The sequence below is a fragment of the Tinamus guttatus genome, unplaced genomic scaffold, assembly GCF_059628265.1.
Source record: "Tinamus guttatus ecotype Peru unplaced genomic scaffold, ASM5962826v1 Tinamus_guttatus_pri_ptg000226l, whole genome shotgun sequence".
Classification (NCBI taxonomy): domain Eukaryota; kingdom Metazoa; phylum Chordata; class Aves; order Tinamiformes; family Tinamidae; genus Tinamus; species Tinamus guttatus.
Window position 1 is genome coordinate 1423372 of NW_028288760.1, and position 21618 is coordinate 1444989.

A 21618-nucleotide genomic window follows, 5' to 3' on the forward strand; every position below is an offset into this window, starting at 1 on the left:
GCTGACAGGCTCCAGCCAAGCTTGTCGGGTAATTATTTGGTGTGTCTGCACTTTGTCTTCCATCACCGAAACGAACCTAAAGGCAAGAACACAGAGGGTACAGAATAAAACATCACCACTCATTTATCAAAATGAATGTTGACAGGGGATAGTTAGAGCTTCCTATCAGGTCCTGCACGTCGGAATGATACGGTCATTCCTATCTTTGTAAGGTGTCACTCCTGGAATCTGAATTTTGTGAAAAATTAACCGTTCATCAACAGCAATGTTGATGAACAGCAGTAAAAGACAAAAATCCAGGCTCTGCGCTCGCATGGGAGCTGCTCGGTGCTTCCTTGCATGGTTTTGAGCAAACACTCTCGGCACTCCGCAGTTCCCAAATGGTGATTCCCAGAGCATGGCGGGGAAAGTGAGGCAGAACGCCCTGGTCACACCAGCTCAGCCCAGAGCATGATCTTTACATCACCCCACTCAAGGTGTCCAGGTCACATCAGCGAAGATTAGCTCTGCGCAGTCCTCAGCCAGAATCCGCTGCCCAGGCTTTTCCTATTTAACCATCCAACAAGGTTCCCTGTGAACACATGAATACCCAGAAAATGCCCTCAAGTGAAATAAAAAAGTAATAAGGGTTATTTTAGATGTCAAGTAACTAAATTGCAGTGAACCAGTTCTCATACTCTGCACCCTTGCTAGTTAGAAGGGACAATTCACGGCCCTTCTCAAGTAGAAGAGCACGGACGGGCAAATACTCAAATTAAAAATAAATAAATAAATAAATAAAGGCATCAAAAGATAAAAATCACAGCATTGGCAAGAGCCTTAATATCATTAGGTTCATACAAATTTTCCCTCTTATCTAGCTTGTTTCTTCAGTGTCTAATTAGTCCAAGTACTGGTAGTGCATGTTCCATTTTGGGGGCTACGCAGAAACAAGCAGTTAAACTAGTATTTGCAGTCTTTAATTACACATTAAAATCTTCATCCTTAACTTACTTTTTACTGAAAGTGCTGGGATTCCCTACAGTGCAATATTAGTGTTCTGCTGTAAACGCCGCAAGGGCGATTTTTAACAGTAGGGACTGTGGAACAACTTTTAATTAATTGCCACCTTTTAATGGCGTGGTTCTCGCACAAACATTACCTTTAAGGCAAACATACATCAAAGAGGCAGAAATTTGCTCTTGTACAACAGAGCTGCAATTCCCAGAAATACTAATGTTCACTGAGGGCTCCACGGCGCTCTGGATCTGGGCATATGCCAGGAAATGCACACGTGGCTCGCGGAGAGCCTGAAGTGTCCCAAGAAATTCAGCTTTCTCGTCTCCCGGCCCTGAAGTGTCCCAGCTAATCTGCAGCAAAGGAGATGGGAATTATCTCTGATCGCTGTGCTCAGTCGCACAGGGCTGCACATGGCACTGGGTGCAATCCTATTTGGGGGATTAGTCTGCAGGATATGACACCAAAACATCAACAGCCATCAGTAATCTGCTCCCATGACTATCGCCTGCTTAATCAAAACCAAAGGTCTCCTCTGGCTCCTGCCTCCATCCCAAGGGATGCGTGCATGGAAGCACTCACCGTGGAGACACTGGAGCTAAGGCCATCGATCTATCACAGCTCAGACCACTACGTGAGCTTCTGTACACTCACTAGAAGGGAACAATAAAACATTAATTATACGGACCTTCTTCCCACAGTTTAGAATACTTCCCAAAAATATACATTTCCTGAAATGTAAGTAAATAATAGCTTGTTCCTTAGTGTTAATACATGCTGTGCAGTTCTGCAACACCCACAGGTGTTTCAGTAGTTTACTGGGGCTAAAGCAGTATTCAGTATCATCTCCTGCGTTTTGTATGGACAGACATTATGATCCCACTAGTGAGCATCATACGGAACAGTTGGTTTTAGGCAAAACCTTTTCTTCGAATAATCTGCGCTGATCAATGCCTGCTGGTTTTTTGCACTTGCAAAGTAAGAAAATACACAGCTGTATTAACACTTTGTGGAATGAAATTCAGCATAAAACTATAGTAAAAAAAAGAAAAAAGCATTGTTCTGTTGTAACAAATAAGGAGATTATTACAGAGACTCCTGCTGTCACATATATCAACGCATTAGGAGATTAGATCAAGATTAAAATTTTACAAAGAATCTCAGTTCTCGCGCGGCACGGAACAGCCAAGCTGTCGGCTCCGCGGCGCTATTGGGCATTAACGGGCCCGGGAAGCAGCTGCTCCGAACTTTTCCAGCGAAATCCCACCCAGGAGCAGCAGTGAGTGGAGTGTGCCCAGCTGTTTACTGGGTTTTGGGCAACTGTCAGCTCCGCAAAACCACTTTCTGACCCGACGGCTCCAGCAGCAGGGCTATATGTGCTCCATGCACAGAGATGCCTCCTTTTCCCACCACTCTATGTAACACATCCCGGGACTGAATCTGCTAAGACGTACTAGACTATATTAAGAACTGCTCCTTCTTACCAGGATAAAGGTCCAAGTTTCTTCAGATCCTTCCCAACTCCCTAAGCCACAGAGCAATCTCTGCCTGGGACCCAGACACTTCAGCTGAGCGCAGATACACACACAGATGTCGGTAAGATGCTCTCTGCTCTTTGAAAGCAAAGAAGTTTTAATATATAAATATTCTAAGAGAGTTTCTCCTATGGCCTGAACGCTGGTTTACAGTGTAAAATTATCAAGCTCACAGCATAAAAGAGAACAAGTCAGATGAATTCATCTTAAAATACACTACTTAAAATTGTAATTACAAGTCAGAGCTGCAGAAGTTGCCTCTGATACCCTGCAGCTACCTGCTGTAGGACTAAGGGCTATAGTACATTTTTATCGTTAACAAACTTTAAAAATCGGATCATTTCTTTCAAATTGAGTACTAAACAGTTAATACCACTTAACTGATAGAACCAAGTTGCGATTACATTTAACATGTGGAGTATCTGCATATTTAAACAAAATGCACAAGAAATACAACAAAGCCATGGGCTGTGAAAAGCAGAGTCCTGGGAAAGGGCCATTGTCACCAGCACGGGCATCACAGAGTCCCTCCACATGGGCTGTTAATAAACAACCAAACAAAAAGCACACTCTTCAAAAGCAGGGCGCTGCCTTTCATCTGTGTGACAAGGACCAGTTAACTATCTTGCATTACTTGTTAGAACCAGAAAGAACAAAGTGGCACCCACGTCTGCAGTTGCTTTCCCAACAGAGCTTAAGGACGTGTTCTGACCCCACGTCCCATTTTGTAATAATTAGGACCACTAGATTTCTTAAACTTCAGTGAGGGGAAAAGATGGTTGAGAAAAAAACAAAGATATCTGGTTTACACAACTTAAAAGTGCCCTAAAATACAAAACTGATATTTTCTGCATGTGAGGAAACTAAAGTATCTATGTGACTTACTAAAAGTGGAACCCAGCTGCACTATTTCCTTAACAGGGCCCAGTCCCTTTTGCCTAAAACAGTTTGTCGAGGAACGACTGTCCTTTGCAGGCAGGAGGGAAACCTGAAGAAAAAGCCAAATCAAAGCAAAACACAGGCTGTATGTTAAAATAACTTGAAACTCTCCTATTTCCAATAGCTGATGAAATTCATTAAGATCTGATTTTTTCAGCACTTATCTTCTTGTAATGAAGTTGTCAAAATAGCAGTTTCCAGTTTGCTCATTATACTTTATTATATTCTACACGGTTTGAGTAATTCACTTGGGGACCCTGCTATTCTCTGAAACAGTGTTGTAGGCGGCAGTTTGAATATGTTCATATTATCCTGTGGTTCTTCTTTAAAGGAACAAAATGCTATACAATATTTGCATTCCCTAGGAAACACTCTGAAAGAATATATACTATGTATCAGAATATATACTATGTATCAGTATACTGTTAGCATTAGTTACACCATATCCTTCCATCATTACAATATTTAAAAAATAGTAGAAAGACTCTTTACATATGCAATGTGGTTTTGATAATTAGAAACAGATCTTTTTCCAGCTCATAGGTACATGCCCACAGACCTAGCTATTACATTTTTTTAAACTAATATTTTATTTTGACAAAATGTTTTTCACCAGAGCTTCTAGGAACGTGTATCCTTCCTAGTGGCAGGAGGGCGGTATTCAGAGGTCTTCTCTGTCCAAAATTACAGAGTTTATTACAAAGGAAGACACTGAAGTACAATACAGAAAGTCTGTTTAAAACATTCTGTCAGTTGGACCAAGTGAGATACTAAGTAATTTGGGTATGAAAAGATCCTTAAAGATGCACAAATAAACTCTGAACTCACCAAAACCAATATGCCAGTTAAGGTTAAAATTAATCTTATCATATGTCAAAATACTGCAATTTACACTAAGATAGCTTCACAAAACATCTGAGAAACAAGAGTTGATTAATTTACCAAAAATAAAAAGAAAACAGAAATAAAAAGAAAACAGTAAAATGTGGTCGAAACTGTGCTCAAGATACCAAATACTAAAATAAATGCATCTACATGGTGCACAGCTGCAAAATTATTACCACTATTCATGTAAATATTATTGTCTTACATTGTAAGGAACCATTTTTTAAAAATCTTTTTTCTTTAAATCAAAAGGATTAACTTATAGAGCAACAGGGTCTTATATTTGAGCAATATGTTCTTTTACAGTTCCTGCCGCACTGTCTCGCAAAAGTCAAGCTAAAGGAATGGCAGGAGAAACTTAAACATGAACAGGGATATTAAATGAGCTTCTAGCATTGAAAGTTATTGGAAACTGATCTCTTCCTTATTAATACAATTCCCCATCATGTACAAAAAGATATCTCCATGTTCCAGAATGCAAACAGAGTTTAATCTTTAATTATATTCTCAACTTCAGCCCTTCTGGAGAGAAGTATAGGTGTGGGCCTGAGGATTATTCTTTTATTACATTATCATCTCTATGGTATTTAATGAATATTGATACTTAATACTGCTCTGCCAGTAGGGGGAAAGCAGAATTTTAGAACTGCACAAAGAACTTTCCATGACTTTTCCCAAAAAGCAAGGAAAACAGGTGGGCACTTGGCTCTCTTACTCCTGAATACTTTTAAGAAGAGGCCCAAATGTTAGCCCGGAGTTCATAATACTGGTTAAGACTGTGCAAACCTGCCTATTAAACAGCCACCTTCTCCATAGCCAACGTACCAGGTGTTGTACTTAACTGGAACGTCAAATTCTTGGACTCGAAGGATGAATTCCTAGCTGGGATTTCAGACCTCTCTACCACATTGAAGTCAAACTAGATAAATATAATTTAAACATATGGTCTTTAAATGAACACTTATTGGCTTAAGTATCCATTGCCATTATCTGCAGAATATTCTGCCTCTTTCTTTTGTAATGAAAATCTTGACCCTAGGAAGTAATTAGATACTGTTTATAAAACAAAATGCTGAAAAAGAGAAACTTTCCTTCAAAAACTCTTGGCAAAAGGTTCATCAGGATTTTTTCATAGTGTAAATATGATAATTTACACCAGTTAAGTTCCAAATAATATTCTGGCACATCTGATCATTAGATGTGTGGTTTATATACACGCATACCTTTCAATTAACAGTTAAAAATAGTATCCTGTTTTAGAATACTATATCACTATCTTATATTAAGTTCTTTCCTCTTGAGAAAAGCTCTTAAGCAAATACAATAGAATCATATAATGCTACTTACATGAAAGAGTGATTGAATCTGACAGGGTGTCAATACTACAAAAAAGCAATGTTTTGACCATTTGCCTACCAAGACATGGTAAAGGTAGAGTGTGAGATATCTGTAAGTTTATTTTCCAAATCCACATGAATAGGCATCTGCTGAGCAGTCAAACAAGCTTTTAAAGGCGGCTGCTCACTGAAGAGCTGTGTCTCACTAGAGCAGCTGCAAAGGTTGGAAGAATCATGGACTTTTCGAATACACCCATCTTCTCTGGAAGGAGGATATAGGAGGGGGAATGCAGGTTTTGTGCAATAAACTCAAAACCTATTTTGACAAAAAAAATTGTGTATTAATCCAGGCACTTAATCAGATAGTCAGAAGGAGGATTGATTCAAATCACTAATAACTAGCCCTTATTTAGCATTTTTCATCAGTGAATACAAGTGCTTTACAAATGTAGGCATCACTTCTCCTTTACAGTTGATGAAATGGAGATAGAAAGCCAGAGACCTCCTGAGTGTCCCCAGCACAAGTGGCAGAAATAAAATCTACCCATCCAGATCTATGATTAGGATGCTATTCTCGGCTTTTTGTTGCTCATTTGCCTTTTTGAAAGAAAAAGGAAGAAAACTTTTGGTCTACCCACAGCAGAGTTCAAATTCAGAGATTTCTACTCAAGCTGTTTTCAGTGCCAGGTTAGGGAATACATCAGAGCGCAAGAGATTTACAGGACAAGCTGAAGTGCCCAAAAACAAAACAAAAAAAGACTCGTTTTTACCCAACGGTCCTTACACATTGAGCGTGAAGTCAAACACAAACCAGACTTCCATTGCTTAGTGCTCTTACTCCCCCTGAACTCCAAATGTCACAGCAATCACCCTAAAATGAATCACAGAGTACAAGAGTCTGAGCACTACAACTGCGAGGAAGGTCTTGCTCTGGTCACTCCTTCCCAATCAAGGGAAGATAAATGCATCATCTGGGAGCTCTGAGAAAGCCCCATGCACCAGAGCTATTGAGGTCACGGGCTTTTCAGCTGAGACCCCTAAAATTTCCTATTGATCCTAGGAGACTCTCCCTGCAGGTACAAGTGTGAGAGCACAAGCAGCCTCTTGCGGCCTCTCTTCCCCCTCTTCCTCACCCGCTCTCGGTGCTCCGTGGCTGTCAGGTCTCAGCTGGCAGGGCCACATGGAGCTGGTGACAGTGTCAGGGCCGCTGCGTTGGCGCGGGCCACCACACACAGGCCTGGGGGCTTCCCGCAGCCAACGGGCACTCGCTTTCAGCACGTGGTGCCAAACGAAATAAAACACAATTAATTGTGCATGTTACTACATTTCAAGGATGGAAAAGAAATAACACAATAGCTGCTGTTTCCTGGCTGTTCTTTAGAGCAGAAGACACTGCCCTGTTTTTCAGCACTCGAGTAAACAGCGCGCGGAGCCTCCGCCAGAAGGCGGGAAGCAGGAGCCAGATGAGAGGAACGTGAGGGAACGCGGTGACGAGCAGGTACGCGAGAGGGACGGCAGAAGGGGGGACGGAGAAAGAGAGAAGGCAGCAGTTAGTCATTGCCTCATACAGATCCATTTGGCTAGAAATAAGACATGTATCAATCTAGCATTCCTCTCTCCTCCTTCTGAGTCAGGGAAAGCCAGCACAGAAAAGCAAACACAAGCACCAAAGGCCTCTTCAAAATGGAGATACAGAGAGAGCTGGTGAGATGCCACCGGACGCTTTAGAGCCTGCCAAAATTCAGCAACTACTGGAAGCCTTCAGATAAGATCAGCAAGTAAAACACGATTAAACTGATAACAGTTGTATAAAAAAAAAGAAAAGACAACTTGGTATTCAAAATTGCTGCTGATGTTTCAAGTATCTACAAATTCTAGGTGAATGCACCATTGAACGAAACACATAACACACGCAGATAAAGACATATACAAACCTTTAATGTGTTTGTTATACATCTCCCCATTACAATTTATACAGATGCAACTCTTTTTAGAGTTTTCAATTTGACATGAAATATGTAAGACATTTTTATGCAAAAAAAAGGAGACTAGCTCCTTCTCTCACTATGTGTATTGCTCCTTCTCTCACTGTGTATTATGATCAAATGGAGACACCATGATTAAAAATATTTTAAGTCCTCTTAAAAACTCTGACAACTCAATAACAAGCACTCAATGGTTATGGACTTCAATTAGAAAATTCCTTTTTAAGCTGAGAAATTTGACACCCCGAAAAAACGCACTTACAAAGCAATGACATTAATTAGCCAACATGTGTCATAATTTACCACTGCAGCCTAACGGAAAATATTGAGTTCCCAAAGCTGTGGTCCTGCTAAAGCTGGCCTTCTAATCATTCTTCTCCTAGCAGTATTGGTAAGCGATAGAGCATTTTATGGATTCGTGAATTAGCAGCTTGTTAAAGTTAATATGCAAGGGGGAATCTCTGGTGATTGTGATCTGATCTCATTTTGGGAAAAAGTCCAGACTTTCTTTGGTTCCTTCATGAATTTAGGCCTGTGGACTCTGATACCAGGGACTTTTTATTACAGCTATGAAGTTTTTGGTAGCAATATTTATACACCACTGATTCGCGTTCTGTGAAAAAAGCGGACAGTGTCCACAAACTTCAAGGATGTTCAATACAATGAATAATTCCTCAGTGCTTCATTTTCTACATAATAATCTTTTTCTTATATGTAACTAAATTTTTTAAGCATTTTATTAATTTATAAGCTTAGTTGTGGGCATCTGTTTTTGGCATCAGTACACAGACTGCCTGAAGTGTTGATAGCCTGTGTCCTTAAACAGTTTCTAAGTGTCCTCATAATTGCTTGTCACCTGTAAAAGAGTTTAGATCTGATACAAAATTAACATATGGTGAACAGATGGACTCAGAACAGACATTTGTCAAGAAAGAACTCACACCAAAGACTTTTTGGCTTCAGCCTTTTAGGACCTTCAGAAAATGTCCTGCTTGAAGCCTTGAGTAATACTAATGAAGGGAACATCTTGCCTCAATGACAACTGTGTGTTGCTAAAGCTTATGATGCTACCTCCAAAGAAGAATCCTTACTTTTCTGCTGTCAAAATCCCTTTATAAAGGGGAAAACACGATACTATTTCCATAGAGTATGCCACAAGCCCAAGCAATCTTAGTTGTTGACCTTCCTAGAATAAAATTGCAAGCAGGAAGTTATCACTCATTTTTTAAATTAAAATAATTAAGAAGTTCAAGAAAATCTCAACTATGATGCCAACTCTACAAAATATTCCATTACTTACTGAGGAGGCAGGACCAGAGTTGTAGGCTGAGCTTTTGGTCTGCGTTTTGCAGATACTCCCATCTGGTTGGCAGAACGTTTCAAAGATTGCTGATTCAAAAGGCCAGACGCGAGCCCCGCATGGTACTGCAACTAGATAATAAAAAGATATGTATTAAAATAGTAGCCCACTGCAGTTTTGTGCCACACCTCTACCCTTGGTACACACAGAATTGATCAAAATGACAGCCAGGCAGTTAATGCCTGGTATTTCACATATTGTTTGGATGAGATATGATATCAACCAGTACAGAAATGAATGGAAATTATGTCATAAAGGCACTTAACTCAAAGGACATCCTTGAGTCACTAAATCTCCTGACGGGAGAAGACCCTAGAGCTTCGGGATAGTGGTGAACACAACGCTCCAAACCGTTGCCACTGGCAGATTCACATACAGTAGGTTTCTCCACTACCCTTTTATTTTACTTGTCAGTGAAAGAAATCCACACGTGAAGTCGTGAGATTCTGAGGCATTCTCACTGTCTGTGGATGTAGGAACCACCACAACACTGGGTCTGCCCTCAAACCAACCTCAAGTGCAACAAGTTACAACTCGCATGTGAACAGCTTCAATCCACTTTAATTCCTCCCAAGAACGAGAAGAAAATAAAAAGCTCAAGATTCAGTATTAGAGAAATGCAGTTCCTTGTGTGCCACAGCAAGGCTTTCGTTAGGACCTCTAAAGACTCCTTCCAGAAAAGGTTAATGGTTTTACAAGTTAAGAAAACTAATCCCTTGACCCCTGGAGAGAAAAAGCTGCCGGTAGGAAACGACCTCTTAAAAACCTTAAAAGGAGGAAAAGAAAGCCAGGTAAAGCGCTGGACTGCAAAAGGGCTATAAATACAGGGGAAACTTTCCAGTGAGCCAGGCTGGCTCCAGTGGCAACGCTCAGAGCATCCACAAGGGCTTAAGGGGCTGCCGAATCTCCACCAAGCGCCCCGGAGCGCGGGCAGCTCCTGAGGAGAGTCCAAACGCGCAGCCGGGGACGGGAGAGCCCCGGCAGCTCTGCTTTGGCTGAGGAGTTATATTTGGATCGTTTCTCTCCTACAGATTTCTGAAATGAAAAAAAAAAAGGGGGGGGGAATCAATGAGCGCAATGGACAGTGCGCACTTGAGAGGCGATGCTTCAAAGTGTCAGGGGCTTAGTTCTCAATCTGCACTACCACAATGTGCAGCGTGTGCAATACGCAGCAGGTTTTAGGGAATTAAAGGGAAAAGCTGCCTCGGCAGAGGGCCCTGGGACTCCAGGAACATGCTTTTCCTTCCCTTTTTCTGCACCCTATTCAAGGCAGCCTCCGTTCGGCTATTTTGTGCTGCTGACCCGGTTGTGACGGGTCTTTCAAACAAAACCATCGTTTAGCCACTTGCTCAAAGACAGAGGTCTCACGGGTGCTAACCAGAAAACCCCATCTTATCCTTTTAAAAACATTCAAAATGTCCTGGTCAGCTGGACATTTAATATCAAGACACAAGAAAGATAGGAAATGAAATTAATACACATATATTTAAATTGTCCTTGAAGGCTCATTCTCAGTGATTAAGCTATTGTTACTAACTACAAATATATAGAATCTACTACGCTTCCAACTGTCAAAATCTATAAGGGCCCATTAAATATTTAACCAAACCATTTTTATAATGGGATAAAAGGTCAAAGTTAGTAAAACTGACAGGCAGCTTCTGTCGAACTTGATCTATGCATTATTAAAGTATCATATTCTATATTCTATAAAATATCTTTTTGGAAGTGGAGATGCTGGCCGAAAAGTTGGGAGATTTTTCCCAAATCATTTGTTTGAGGAGTAGAAACAGGAGCAAAGGAACTTCCAGAGCAGCATGGATAGTATCAAAAATACTCCTAGTAAATAGGCACAAGATGCAAAGATACCAGTGGAAACAGCGCAGAGAGTTGATTTTTCCACTTGCAAAACACACACAGGGCTGCCAGCATCAGCCATGACAGCAGATCTTGGCCAAAACCCCACCAAATTATCATCACATAAAGTTACTGCCTTTGGTTTGAGCCGGTTGAGCTGTCTTGGGTCTAACGCACCCAACGCGTCCAACCGTTGGGCACTCGCGGGATGGGGTTTCCTGCAGGATGCTCACCAGGCATTCCTGGCTCCCAAAATGATCAACAGCAATAGCTTTATCCAAAAAACACACTAAATACTTACTGAACTTGAATACTGACACACGAGGTTGCACTGCAAATCATTTCTTTATCAGTCACTAAGGAATCCCCTTCATTCAGAGCCTTTATTACAGCAAGACATCCATGTCTCAGCGGTGGGGAATTCTGCCTGCTTTATGAGAAGCTAAGCTCTTTACCTCCTAATGAAATACTGGCTGTAAAACTTCAATGAGATTGATCTTTCTTCCCCAATACATGCAGATGAAACATAAAAGCTTCTTCAGAAAACGAAGAAATAAAAAACAACACGAAAATCAATTTATAACACTTAGCAGCTAGGATACACACCCGTGCCAACTTGTATAGTTTTATGATGAGTCTCATGATAGCTGATATTTTTCTTATATATATATATATATACATACACCAGAGAGGAGACCCACACATCAAGCAGATGTGTGAATTTCACATTTTAAAAATCAAAAAAGACTCTAGTTCTCATGGATATAGGAAAGTTACTGAAAATAACAACTGAATATCTACAAAAGCTTTACCTGAAGATAAATAAAAGCAGGTTCTAAATGTCGTTATATCTGAGTTCATGATTTTTCTATGTTTGCTAATGGTGATACAGTTTATATTTTCAAGAAAAAAAGTCACTAATGTCACTAATGCTTTCCAGGCGCCAAATCTACCTTTTCATGAGGTACTTGAACATGTAAGAACTAGATTATATAATACTGGTTCGCAAGCGTCCTCATAAAGTGAGCTTTGTTGCAATATAGAGACCACTTGGAAGTCTTTTTTTTTTTTTTTTTTTTTTCTCCAGTCATAGCAGGGCATTTTTTGCATTCACATGAAATATCTTGGGCTTTCACAGGAACAATTCAAATAGCAAAGTAGTATTAGACAAATACAGCCTGGATTTAGTTCAATAAGCATTAGGAAAAGTTATCAAATAATATCTGCTATTTACTGTCTCCTGACGACTCTCTTCTTTCCAGGACAGAGCAATCCATCCTTCCCACCCATATCACACTAGGGATGACCACTTTGGAGTGGTCAGAATTTCTGCTATCTGCTAATCAGTAGCATTAAGGCCCCCTCCTTCAGCAGAACTTCACTGATACCATCTGTCAGGTTGATATTTTAGCCAACATCATTCTGCAACACATGTTCGGAAGCTGCACACATGGACTAAATGAATGCTAACTTAAACCTTCTCAAATTAAGGCTTCTGTGGTGGAATTCTGCTAGGTCTAAAGGTCTTTTGCTTGCATAATTCATGCACTGGAGATTTTACATGCGTTGACTGCTGACCAAACAAGTCATTACACTCCACTTACTTACAGCGTCATTTGAAGTTGCAAGGAAAGGAGGGGTGTGGGATCGGAAATCACTTGGAGCATTTCCATTGATCATGTCAACTCACAGTTGAAAAATTACATTTACATATTAATATTATTTAAAGCTCTTTAAGCACCAATTAGTTTGCTTTAAAAAGTAAAAACAGAAGTTTTTTGGGTTTGACCATATTATTCTGCAGTATTTTTTTTCCAAGAATACTTGTATTGAAACATTACAGACCACACAAAGTGAAAAGGATTCCTTCAGATTATACATATATATGTGTATACACACACAGGGATATTTCCTTTTTTTTTAAAGCAAAATGTAGTTTTACAGACATGGCTGACGGATCCTTCTCCACCATGGAAGTTTCCAGGTTTCCAGCAAATGCATGCATATTTGCCTTCTTTTACGATACACAATATAAGGCCCCTGATCATTAAATTATTTCTCACTTTCTGCTAACAAAGGCTTCATCTATTATGATAAAACTCTGGCATTTCTTTTGAAAAGAGCAATGAGCAAGCAAGGACGACACTCCCCCAGTTTCATCTCTGCAGACTGAAGTAGGCAAGAAAAAAAATTACACTACTTTAATTGATATTTTTTAGCTTTTCTCAGATAATGAGGCCAGTTTGGAAATTCTCTTTTTTCTAAACAATGTTTGATCATTTTAGGGTATCTGAATTCTTGACTTGGCCAAAACAGCATCAATAAACCAAGGGAGCAGAGTCTCCAATTTATTTACTCACTGGTTTTCCTCCTGTGTAACTGGGTTGCAGGCTTTTCAATTAACAGGGAAGCAAGCCACCGGGTTTTTGCTCTTGTGCACAATTAAGACACATTTTTACTTGCTATTATTTTAAACATTTATGTCCTCAAATACTTCCTAATTTAGCAATTACCTAAGCACCAAATACCCCTCCGTGAGGGTAGCAAAGGCTAAACGCGGTTCGTTCTTTAAATCCCTATACAAGGGTTGCTACCTCTTTTCCTGGACCCCGCTCCCGACCTAAGGAAGCTGCGGCACTAACGAGCTCCCATGTCCCTTGAAAGCCTCTCGCAGGCACCTGCTCCCGGCTGCGTCACCTCCCTCCCATCCACGAGGCCGTAGGCGGGAGCGCTCCGAGCAGAGCTGCCTACAAACGCCCCTGCACAACAGCCTCGCTTTTCCCGCCGGCCTTTCCTGCCACCCCTGCGCTGGTAGACTGAAAAACAAGCTTAGACACGTAATAATGTCTCTTTTTTTAACACACAATACCAAAAGCATTGATGCATTTCCCCATCTGTTTCTTTTCATGCCTTGTCTTCGCTCCACCCTCTGCCCCGTTGCCTTTGAATTCAGGTTTTTGCTGAGAGTGCTGTTTTAATTAGTGTGGGATTTCAGCCTCAAAGTGTTTGTCCCATATTTCTCTTCCAAAAACACATTGGCATTCTGCTGATGAACGACTGCATCAATAACCCCTCTATTCCAATATTCCTTGCAGATCTTTGGCTTTTTGCCACGCAGAAGATGGCACATCCAGGCACTTTCTTGAAGGAGCTGGTCAAAACCTCAGCAACAGCATCAGCATCTTCCTCCCAATAAAACTGGCTGCATGGTCCAAGGTCTCTGTGAAAGTCACTATTACTGCTCCAAGTGTTGGAATCCAGTGGCACTAGTGACATATCTAAGATTTGGGGATAACATCAACACAAAGGGACACTATAAAGCTATAGGGTTGGAAATTTAAAGAAATCTAAAATCTGATATGTTGAAATAGTATATATAGTATTTTCAAGCTTTACCACTATGTGATACATTCACACTTGCATGCTGCACTTAATGGATCCCATTAAAGCCTAAAGACCCAAAAAGCCTATTTGATAAAAATAAAAACAAATAAAAAAGCTAAATTCATTTTGTCATAGGGATTCTCCTTGCATAGGGTAAATAACCCGTAACAAGGAGAAGTCATCACTAAAACTCAAGATTAATAAGGCCACAATTAGTATCTTTCTCTAGTGCTGCTGCACTGCTTTAAAACTCTTTTGGAGCTGCCAATTGAAGACATTGATTTTATGGTAAAATTTATATTTTTCTGGAGCCCTAAACTAAATCTTTGGTGCCAGAGGATCAGGTGGCAGCTGTGTCGATGGTGGGAATGGCCTGCTGCCTTGGTAAGCAGGGATGCTCAGGTTCTTCAACACAGAAATCTGAAGAAACTTTAAAACTGGGTGGTAGAAACAAGGGCTCACAAGCTGCAGGCACAACCCCCTTGAACTGTGCCACAATTTGCAGCATTATGTTTGGGTTTTACTGCTATTAGTCGTAAACTGCTTTACACTGGAATAAAAAGTGGACTGCTCTTTTGCCACAAAACATCTATAATAAGGTGCAGCTTATGCAAACCCAACTAGTCCAGCTCTGCAATGAGGCAGAGAGGAAAAAAGGCCAGAGAACACAAGAGGGAAATCTCATGTTACTGGGTGTAGCAAAGCAGCATTAATGTCTCTGGCTGCTATGCATCTTGGTAATATAGGTTTTTTTTTTTTTTCTCCCAATTCATTAAATTTAATTACTTAAAATCCTGCTAACTTTTGCCATTCCTTAGTTTCGGTCACTCTCAAAATCATTAAAATGCAAAATAAGTTTAAACTAGCAAATATCTGCACTAATTGTCAGAAAATTGCTGCCAGGCTAAAGGTTTGAAACGCAACCTCTCGCGGCCTTCCAGAGGGGCAGTCCCAGTCCCAGGACTGAACTCTAGCCCAGCTCATCCCAAAGAGGTGGCACCCGCGCTCCGCAGAGCTGCCCCGGGCACTGCTGCCTTCCTCTACGAGAGGTCAGCACTGCTCTGCCAGCAGAAGGGCTTGCAAGGATATTACTCACAAACAGCTTGAACTTGACAAGGCGGAAGAGAGGTTTCTTCCTCAGATGGTGCCTTTTGCTACTACACAGGATGAAAGGGGAGGAGGAAGGTCACATCTCCCCCATCCCTTTTTTTTTGGCTCGTTTTTTCTTCATTCTTAGCTCTCCAAGCATGAACTCGTCCTTCCTTCCCTCTCGCAGGCACCTCCAAGCAGGGCTGCTGCTGGGAATGCTAATTTCCAGCTGGCTGGCAATGACAACCAGCGATAGCTAAGCAGTATAGCTAGATCTGGGACCAAATATATACAGCCTATTTCCTTACAGGAATATTCTTCAGACAGCACAAGAATATTCTTCATCAGATTAATTTACACCCCATCCAAGGCAGAATAAATGAAATCAACAAAAATAAGAGGTACCAACACAGGTCGCTGTTATATGTACTCAAAGAAAGCAGCTTAAATTCTCACCTTCCTTTGAAACAACCCAGATTTTAGCACCGACAAATCCCTGAATCATCATGGGTGGTTGGAAGTTACAGATCCGCTGCGTTCGCAGGGATGAGGGCTGGAAACGCATCGTTTCCCCCTTCTCAATGTGCCACGTTCAGAGGGGCTGCCCTGCCGCAGAGCCCGCCCGGCGCAGCGCGTTGGCGAGCCAAATTCTGAGGAGTAACAGCCCAAAAAAATGAAATTGGTTCTTGTCATAAGGTGCAAAACATTCTTTTCTTCTCACTCAAGTTCTGCGATCAAAATTCACGATACTTGTTTGAATCCTGGTTTTCGACCTCACATCAGCTTTGGGACACAGAGCAATTCATCACTAGCGGCAACAAGCGCCTCGCTCTGAAGATTCACTGAAGAATCTGTCCAGCTAAAATCGACCTTATGCATTAACCAGAAACTGTAAATTAAAAACTCCTTTTTTTCCTTTAATCCCTCAGAATATAATTTGATGATTTACACGATGAACTTTTAGGAATTTTATCTGAAACAATGTTGAACTCGTGAAAAATTAGCATGCTGCGTTTCATCAGAATATTTACATAAGAAGTCATGCAATCATAAATGAGCAAACCTTGTCGTACACAATGCAAGGAAATCATTTTAATTTACATTGCTAGAGGTTAAGATGTATTTTACTACACCAGTTTATGCAATGCACTATTACTACCAGCATCATATGGCCGAATTTCATTTAAAACCCCCAAGACTTTAGTGTTATTTGGGTGATTTTGAATGTCTCTACTTTTACATAACCGAATCTGAAACGCCTAAAAAAGGCCACTTTCGAAAAACCCATTTAAAAGACATTTCACCTTCTACATTCAAAAAACAAACAGACATTTAGAAAAATTTTAGTCAAATTATTTCTTTAGACTTCAATGAGTTAAGTTATGAGCGCTTTTAAAAAAGGAAGACAGAATCTATCAGGTTTGATTGATAAAAGTGTAGCTTTTAACTAACACTGAAAAAGTGAAGACTGGCAACATTTTTTCTCAGAATAATATGCTTCCTCTGCCTTTTTTTCAGCGCACTGCACATAAATCAAAGAAATGTTAAAGAGGCCCATACATCACAAGGTGGCATTTCTAAACTATTTACAAAATCTGTAATAGTCAAGAGGATGGAATATATGAAAGAGTGACCAGCAGGGTTACTGAAAGAGAAAAGGCAGTTCTACCATCCTGGCAGGCTTAATTAAGGTTGGAAATAAGTCTTCATGGGAGAACTTAATACTAAACAAAAGCAATCCTGATAATTTAGGGTTACCAAAAGCAAGGCTTTTGTATTAGCCAAAGCAGAGATAAGGTGGATTTGAGCAACATGCTTGTTCCAAGACGAAGCACACGTTGTGAAAGCAGATAAAGCCACTGTGTTCTAACAAGGCTCGGAGTCAAAGCCGGAGCCCAGCTTGCATTACAGCTGCCAACAGCCCCCAGAGCAGCAGCTCTGCCGCTCAGCTGCAGATCTATCAAATTTCCACACCCCAACATCTAAGCACACAGCAGATTCTACAGATGAGTTTTCTCCGTCGACTTTAACAAATGGGAATAATCCCATCTCCTCTGCTGAAAGGGAAGCCACGGCTTACCAAGAGTTTATCTGTCCATCTGTTGGAGATGTCACACTCAGACTAGAGAGTGCAAAAAAGCACGGAGTTGTTTTACAACCAAATCCAAAACTTACTGTAGTCTGAACTAGTGTAAAAGCCATATGCTTTGCAAAAACACCTCTTTGCTACACATATTTTTTGCTACAGCACAAAGAGTAACAGTTCTAAAGCTGCTGGAATCTTTATTTCTGAAAATAGCTCACATATTCTTACTCTCATCTGCCACGCTCGGGTAGGCTAACTGAACAGAAACCAGTAAAACAAGGAAATACTACGCGGTGCAACCAAAGTTAAGACCCAGATACTCCATTATGAGAAGTTACCAGCAATTTACAGGGGAAAAAGCAGCTCAGGCACCATGAGAACAGGAACAGCGTGTTATATTGAACCGCAGCATTTGCTGGTAGGGAACACAAGGCAGTGACTGTTTAAGACTTTCTGTAGGAATATTTCAGATGAAGCCAGAGGCACCTCAGAAAGATCTTTAGGAGTCAAACAACTGGAATGCACTTCATATTATTTCCATGGGAGCTTATAATGATATTGTAATTAACTCAATTACACCACAGAATTAAGAGCCTTTAAAATGCTCCCAGTCATTCATTACAGGTCTAATTAAAAATCTCATTTGGTGCCTAGCCAGCAACAAATACAAAATGACTTGCTAACCATCCATATCTAAATATACATGTATTATCTTTCTTATACTGTCTGTTTTGATGTTGACTAGTATGTGAGCAACATCAGGATTTAAAAAAATAATAATATAAAGATAACAAGAAAAAGGGTCAAGACACCACTTTGATTTAGGAGCCTCAACATCTGCAACTGCATATGCACTTACTGCAGCCACACAGTTTATTTCTAGTTTTACTGCAATAGTTAAGGGCTTCTACAATAGCAGATGCCTTTCCTCCCACACGTCAATTAATTTGCAAATGCACTCAGGTTGTAGAAATAATGAAGGGCTGAATGCTTTTCTATTGGCAAGTTTTGCTATCAGGAGGTGGATGCTGTAGGCGAGGTGCTAAAATGCGCTGCTGCTACATGCAAGCCAAAGGAAAGAGCTGCCACACGAAACCTGGGCCACAGCTAACCGTGCACATCCATTATTTCATTTACCCCCATCCTGCTACCAGCAAAAGGAAGAAACTGTCTCCAGAAAGCTTTTCATTGTATTTATCTAGGAATTTATAACATAGTCTTTATAAGGCGATCTGGGCTTTGTGCTGAGCCAAAAACAACTTGCAAATTGAAGACTAACATACAGGAAAAGGAAGCAGCATTTTCTCAATGTTTTGTTATATATGCTAAAAAGTTGCATTAAAAATTGCTAAGGTTACCAATCAAGTATTCAACACCTAAGAAATGCTCGAGTTCACATTGCCCAGGCAATCTTCAATCAGTCTCCTTGTGCTGAGGACTCAAATCACACCCTTTTTCCCCAGTTGACCCTGACCCAGCAGGGTACAGGATCACCTAGCTGGAAGAGGCAGTTATTCAGCACCTATTTGCATGCACAGAATGTTATTTAGAGCCTTTCACTATTTCCACATTTATTGCCTCAAGAGTTTTCCTCTGTGATACTCTTCATCTTACTTCTTTACAAATATTACTAAATTTATCTACAGAATTTTATTCCACTCATTTTGGGTGTGGATCTGAGGAATCTCACATTTTCACACCACCATATGTTTTATAGTACTTACTATATTTAGCGCAGAGCTCCTACAGGCAGTAATTGTAGCCAGATGCTCAGCAATTCTTCAGCACAGCCCAAGGAGGCTTCAGGCTGCGTCGTGGCAAGGTTTGAACCTTTCCCTCCATTCTACCGCTCCACATAAAGGAGCTGTTGGTAGCAGTTCCCTCATCTCTCTCAATCAGGCGCTAACTGAAATTGAAAAACATTTTGCTAGTTCCTTAGTGGAAATAAGTTAAAACTGAGTTTCAGAACTTCCAGATTAAATCCTGAGCTCTGGAGGACAGCACGTTCTCCTGGATGGAGGCCATTCTCATCTCGAGAGCTCGACTTTGAAAGCATGTAGGTAGTGAACATGTCACAGGGGAAAGAAATAAGGGTTGTGTCATGGTCTAGACCCCGGACTTGATCCATTAGCATTTCTTTTATAAATAAATTGAACTGGTTTGACCATACAGAAGGATTTTAGGCACTCAAATGCTTTTGATCAGTTCTTACATGTCTCAAAAGGGAAACCGAAAATTAATGGGCACCTGGACAAATGATCAAAAAATAGTAAAAGCAATTAAAATAATGCTTAGAATCATTTAAAGCTGTAATAACCAAAATGGTATTATACAGGTACTAATAGAAGTAAGGAGATTTGTTGTTAAAAATGCATGATTTTCTGTTTTTTAAAACATAATTTTCAGGCTGACCTTGTCCCTTTTAAATTTTTATAGCATCTTCGGTTCCAATTTGAGATTTCGTATGGGGTAGCAAAGCTTCTTACGTTCCGTATTAAAGGCAAGACACCTCCTTGGCATGATCTGCAGTATTAATAATATAACAGTATCAATTTCAAGAGCAGCAACGTAGCATGAGCGCATGCATAGCTACACGAATGGAAATTTAACCACGTATATCATGGAAATCTTTAATACATTACTGAAAAAAGACAAGTCTGCTCAAATTTGAGATTTCCTCTTTTGCCACATAAACACACGACCTTGCCATCCTTCACAAGGTAACACCAATGTAGCCGATGCAAGAAAACATATGCTTCTGTTTCCTGGATTCAAAATAGGAATAGAGGGGAAAGAGCCTGATGCTCGGGGCCAGTCCCGTGTTTCTGAAGACCAGACTTGCAGCTGTCACTGTGTTCAGCACAAAACGTCCCCACCCACACGAGCCCCAGAACGCCCCTGGTAACTAACTGCCGCAGTGGAACCCGAGACGCTACTTTCTAGAAACAATAAACACTCCATATTCTCTATATAGCTGGAGTTTTGCTCTAATCTTATCAGGGAGTTTTAAGACCAAGCCGTTTTTCAGTTGCTGTGGGACACAGTTTAACACACAGGAAAACCTAACTGGTTCATTTTTCTGGATTTCAAGAGAACTTGACACTCGTGACTTCTCATGCATCAGCTGCCTTGCGGGAGCTCCTCAATAACCCAATTACCACTTAAGTGTCTCCCACCTAAGCCACAAACAAAACTTCTCATGGAAACCCCCAGCAGAACTGACCGCACAGGGGATGGGATAGACAGGACCATCCATCCCTCTACTGCCATCCCTTCCCTTTCCAAATGCTACTATGGGCCACAATCTCAGTTATCACCTTACTGAGAGCTGGGAGCCACCAATTTCCATAGGCAGCAGAGCAGCATTTACCAGCCCGCTCCAAGCAAACCAGCAGGCATCCAGAGTGCTGTGCTGTCCTCCAAAAAAGCAGCTCCTGCAGCTGCAGCTCGCGACACGGCGCACTGCAAGCTATGGGAAGTGACTGGCTTAGTCTGAACAGTGAGGTGAGAAGCTAAAAGCACATTGTGGATACAAGGAAAAAAAATCATATTTTTTAGTCTTCGAGATAGACAAGGAAACTACACTTACAATAAAAAACGTGTGCTCTTATATTCAGGAACAAGCATAAGCTGATGAATTAGTGTCCAAAGCACCCTTAACCCTTCAGTAGCTCGTGCAGAGATCATAGGGATCTGTATGGGATCGTACAGCCAGGGTGACAAACAGGTACACATGCAAGGAAACTAAGGAAAAAAAGAAACAACAAAGCACTGACTTCAAAAAAATCATTTTTTAACTTCTCATTACTGTTACTTCTCCAGTTTCTGCATTTTGTGAACAAGTACACTGCCCTACACACATCTCAAAGTTTATTTCTTACCACGCCAACAACTCAGCAACATGAACAACTGACAATTCGTTCAACTCCACGTTTTGCCTGAGGCACTTAAAAAAATAAAAGAGCAGGTAAAACCCATAAACGAGGCTGAAAGAGCTGAAGGCTCCTGGTGCACCAAGCAAACAGGAACAGCTGAAAGCCATGGAAGGCTTTGTAATTTATACTACTGGGCCTAATGCTCAGCCAGTAAGGAAAACAGACAGCTCTGCCATATGGAGACGGCTCCATGAAAAGCAACAGGCACAGGGACGTTGCAATAATGTAGC

General features: G+C 40.8%; 1 protein-coding gene across 1 annotated transcript in view; it reads right to left on the bottom strand.

Annotated features, from left to right (window-relative positions):
• MED27 (mediator complex subunit 27) overlaps nucleotides 1-21618 on the bottom strand; it is an 80094-nt gene that overhangs the window by 40663 nt on the left and 17813 nt on the right. The window contains exon 3 of the mRNA XM_088525291.1: nucleotides 8978-9108. Within this exon, the coding sequence (XP_088381417.1) occupies nucleotides 8978-9108 (131 nt within the window). The remainder of the gene's footprint in view (nucleotides 1-8977; nucleotides 9109-21618) is intronic.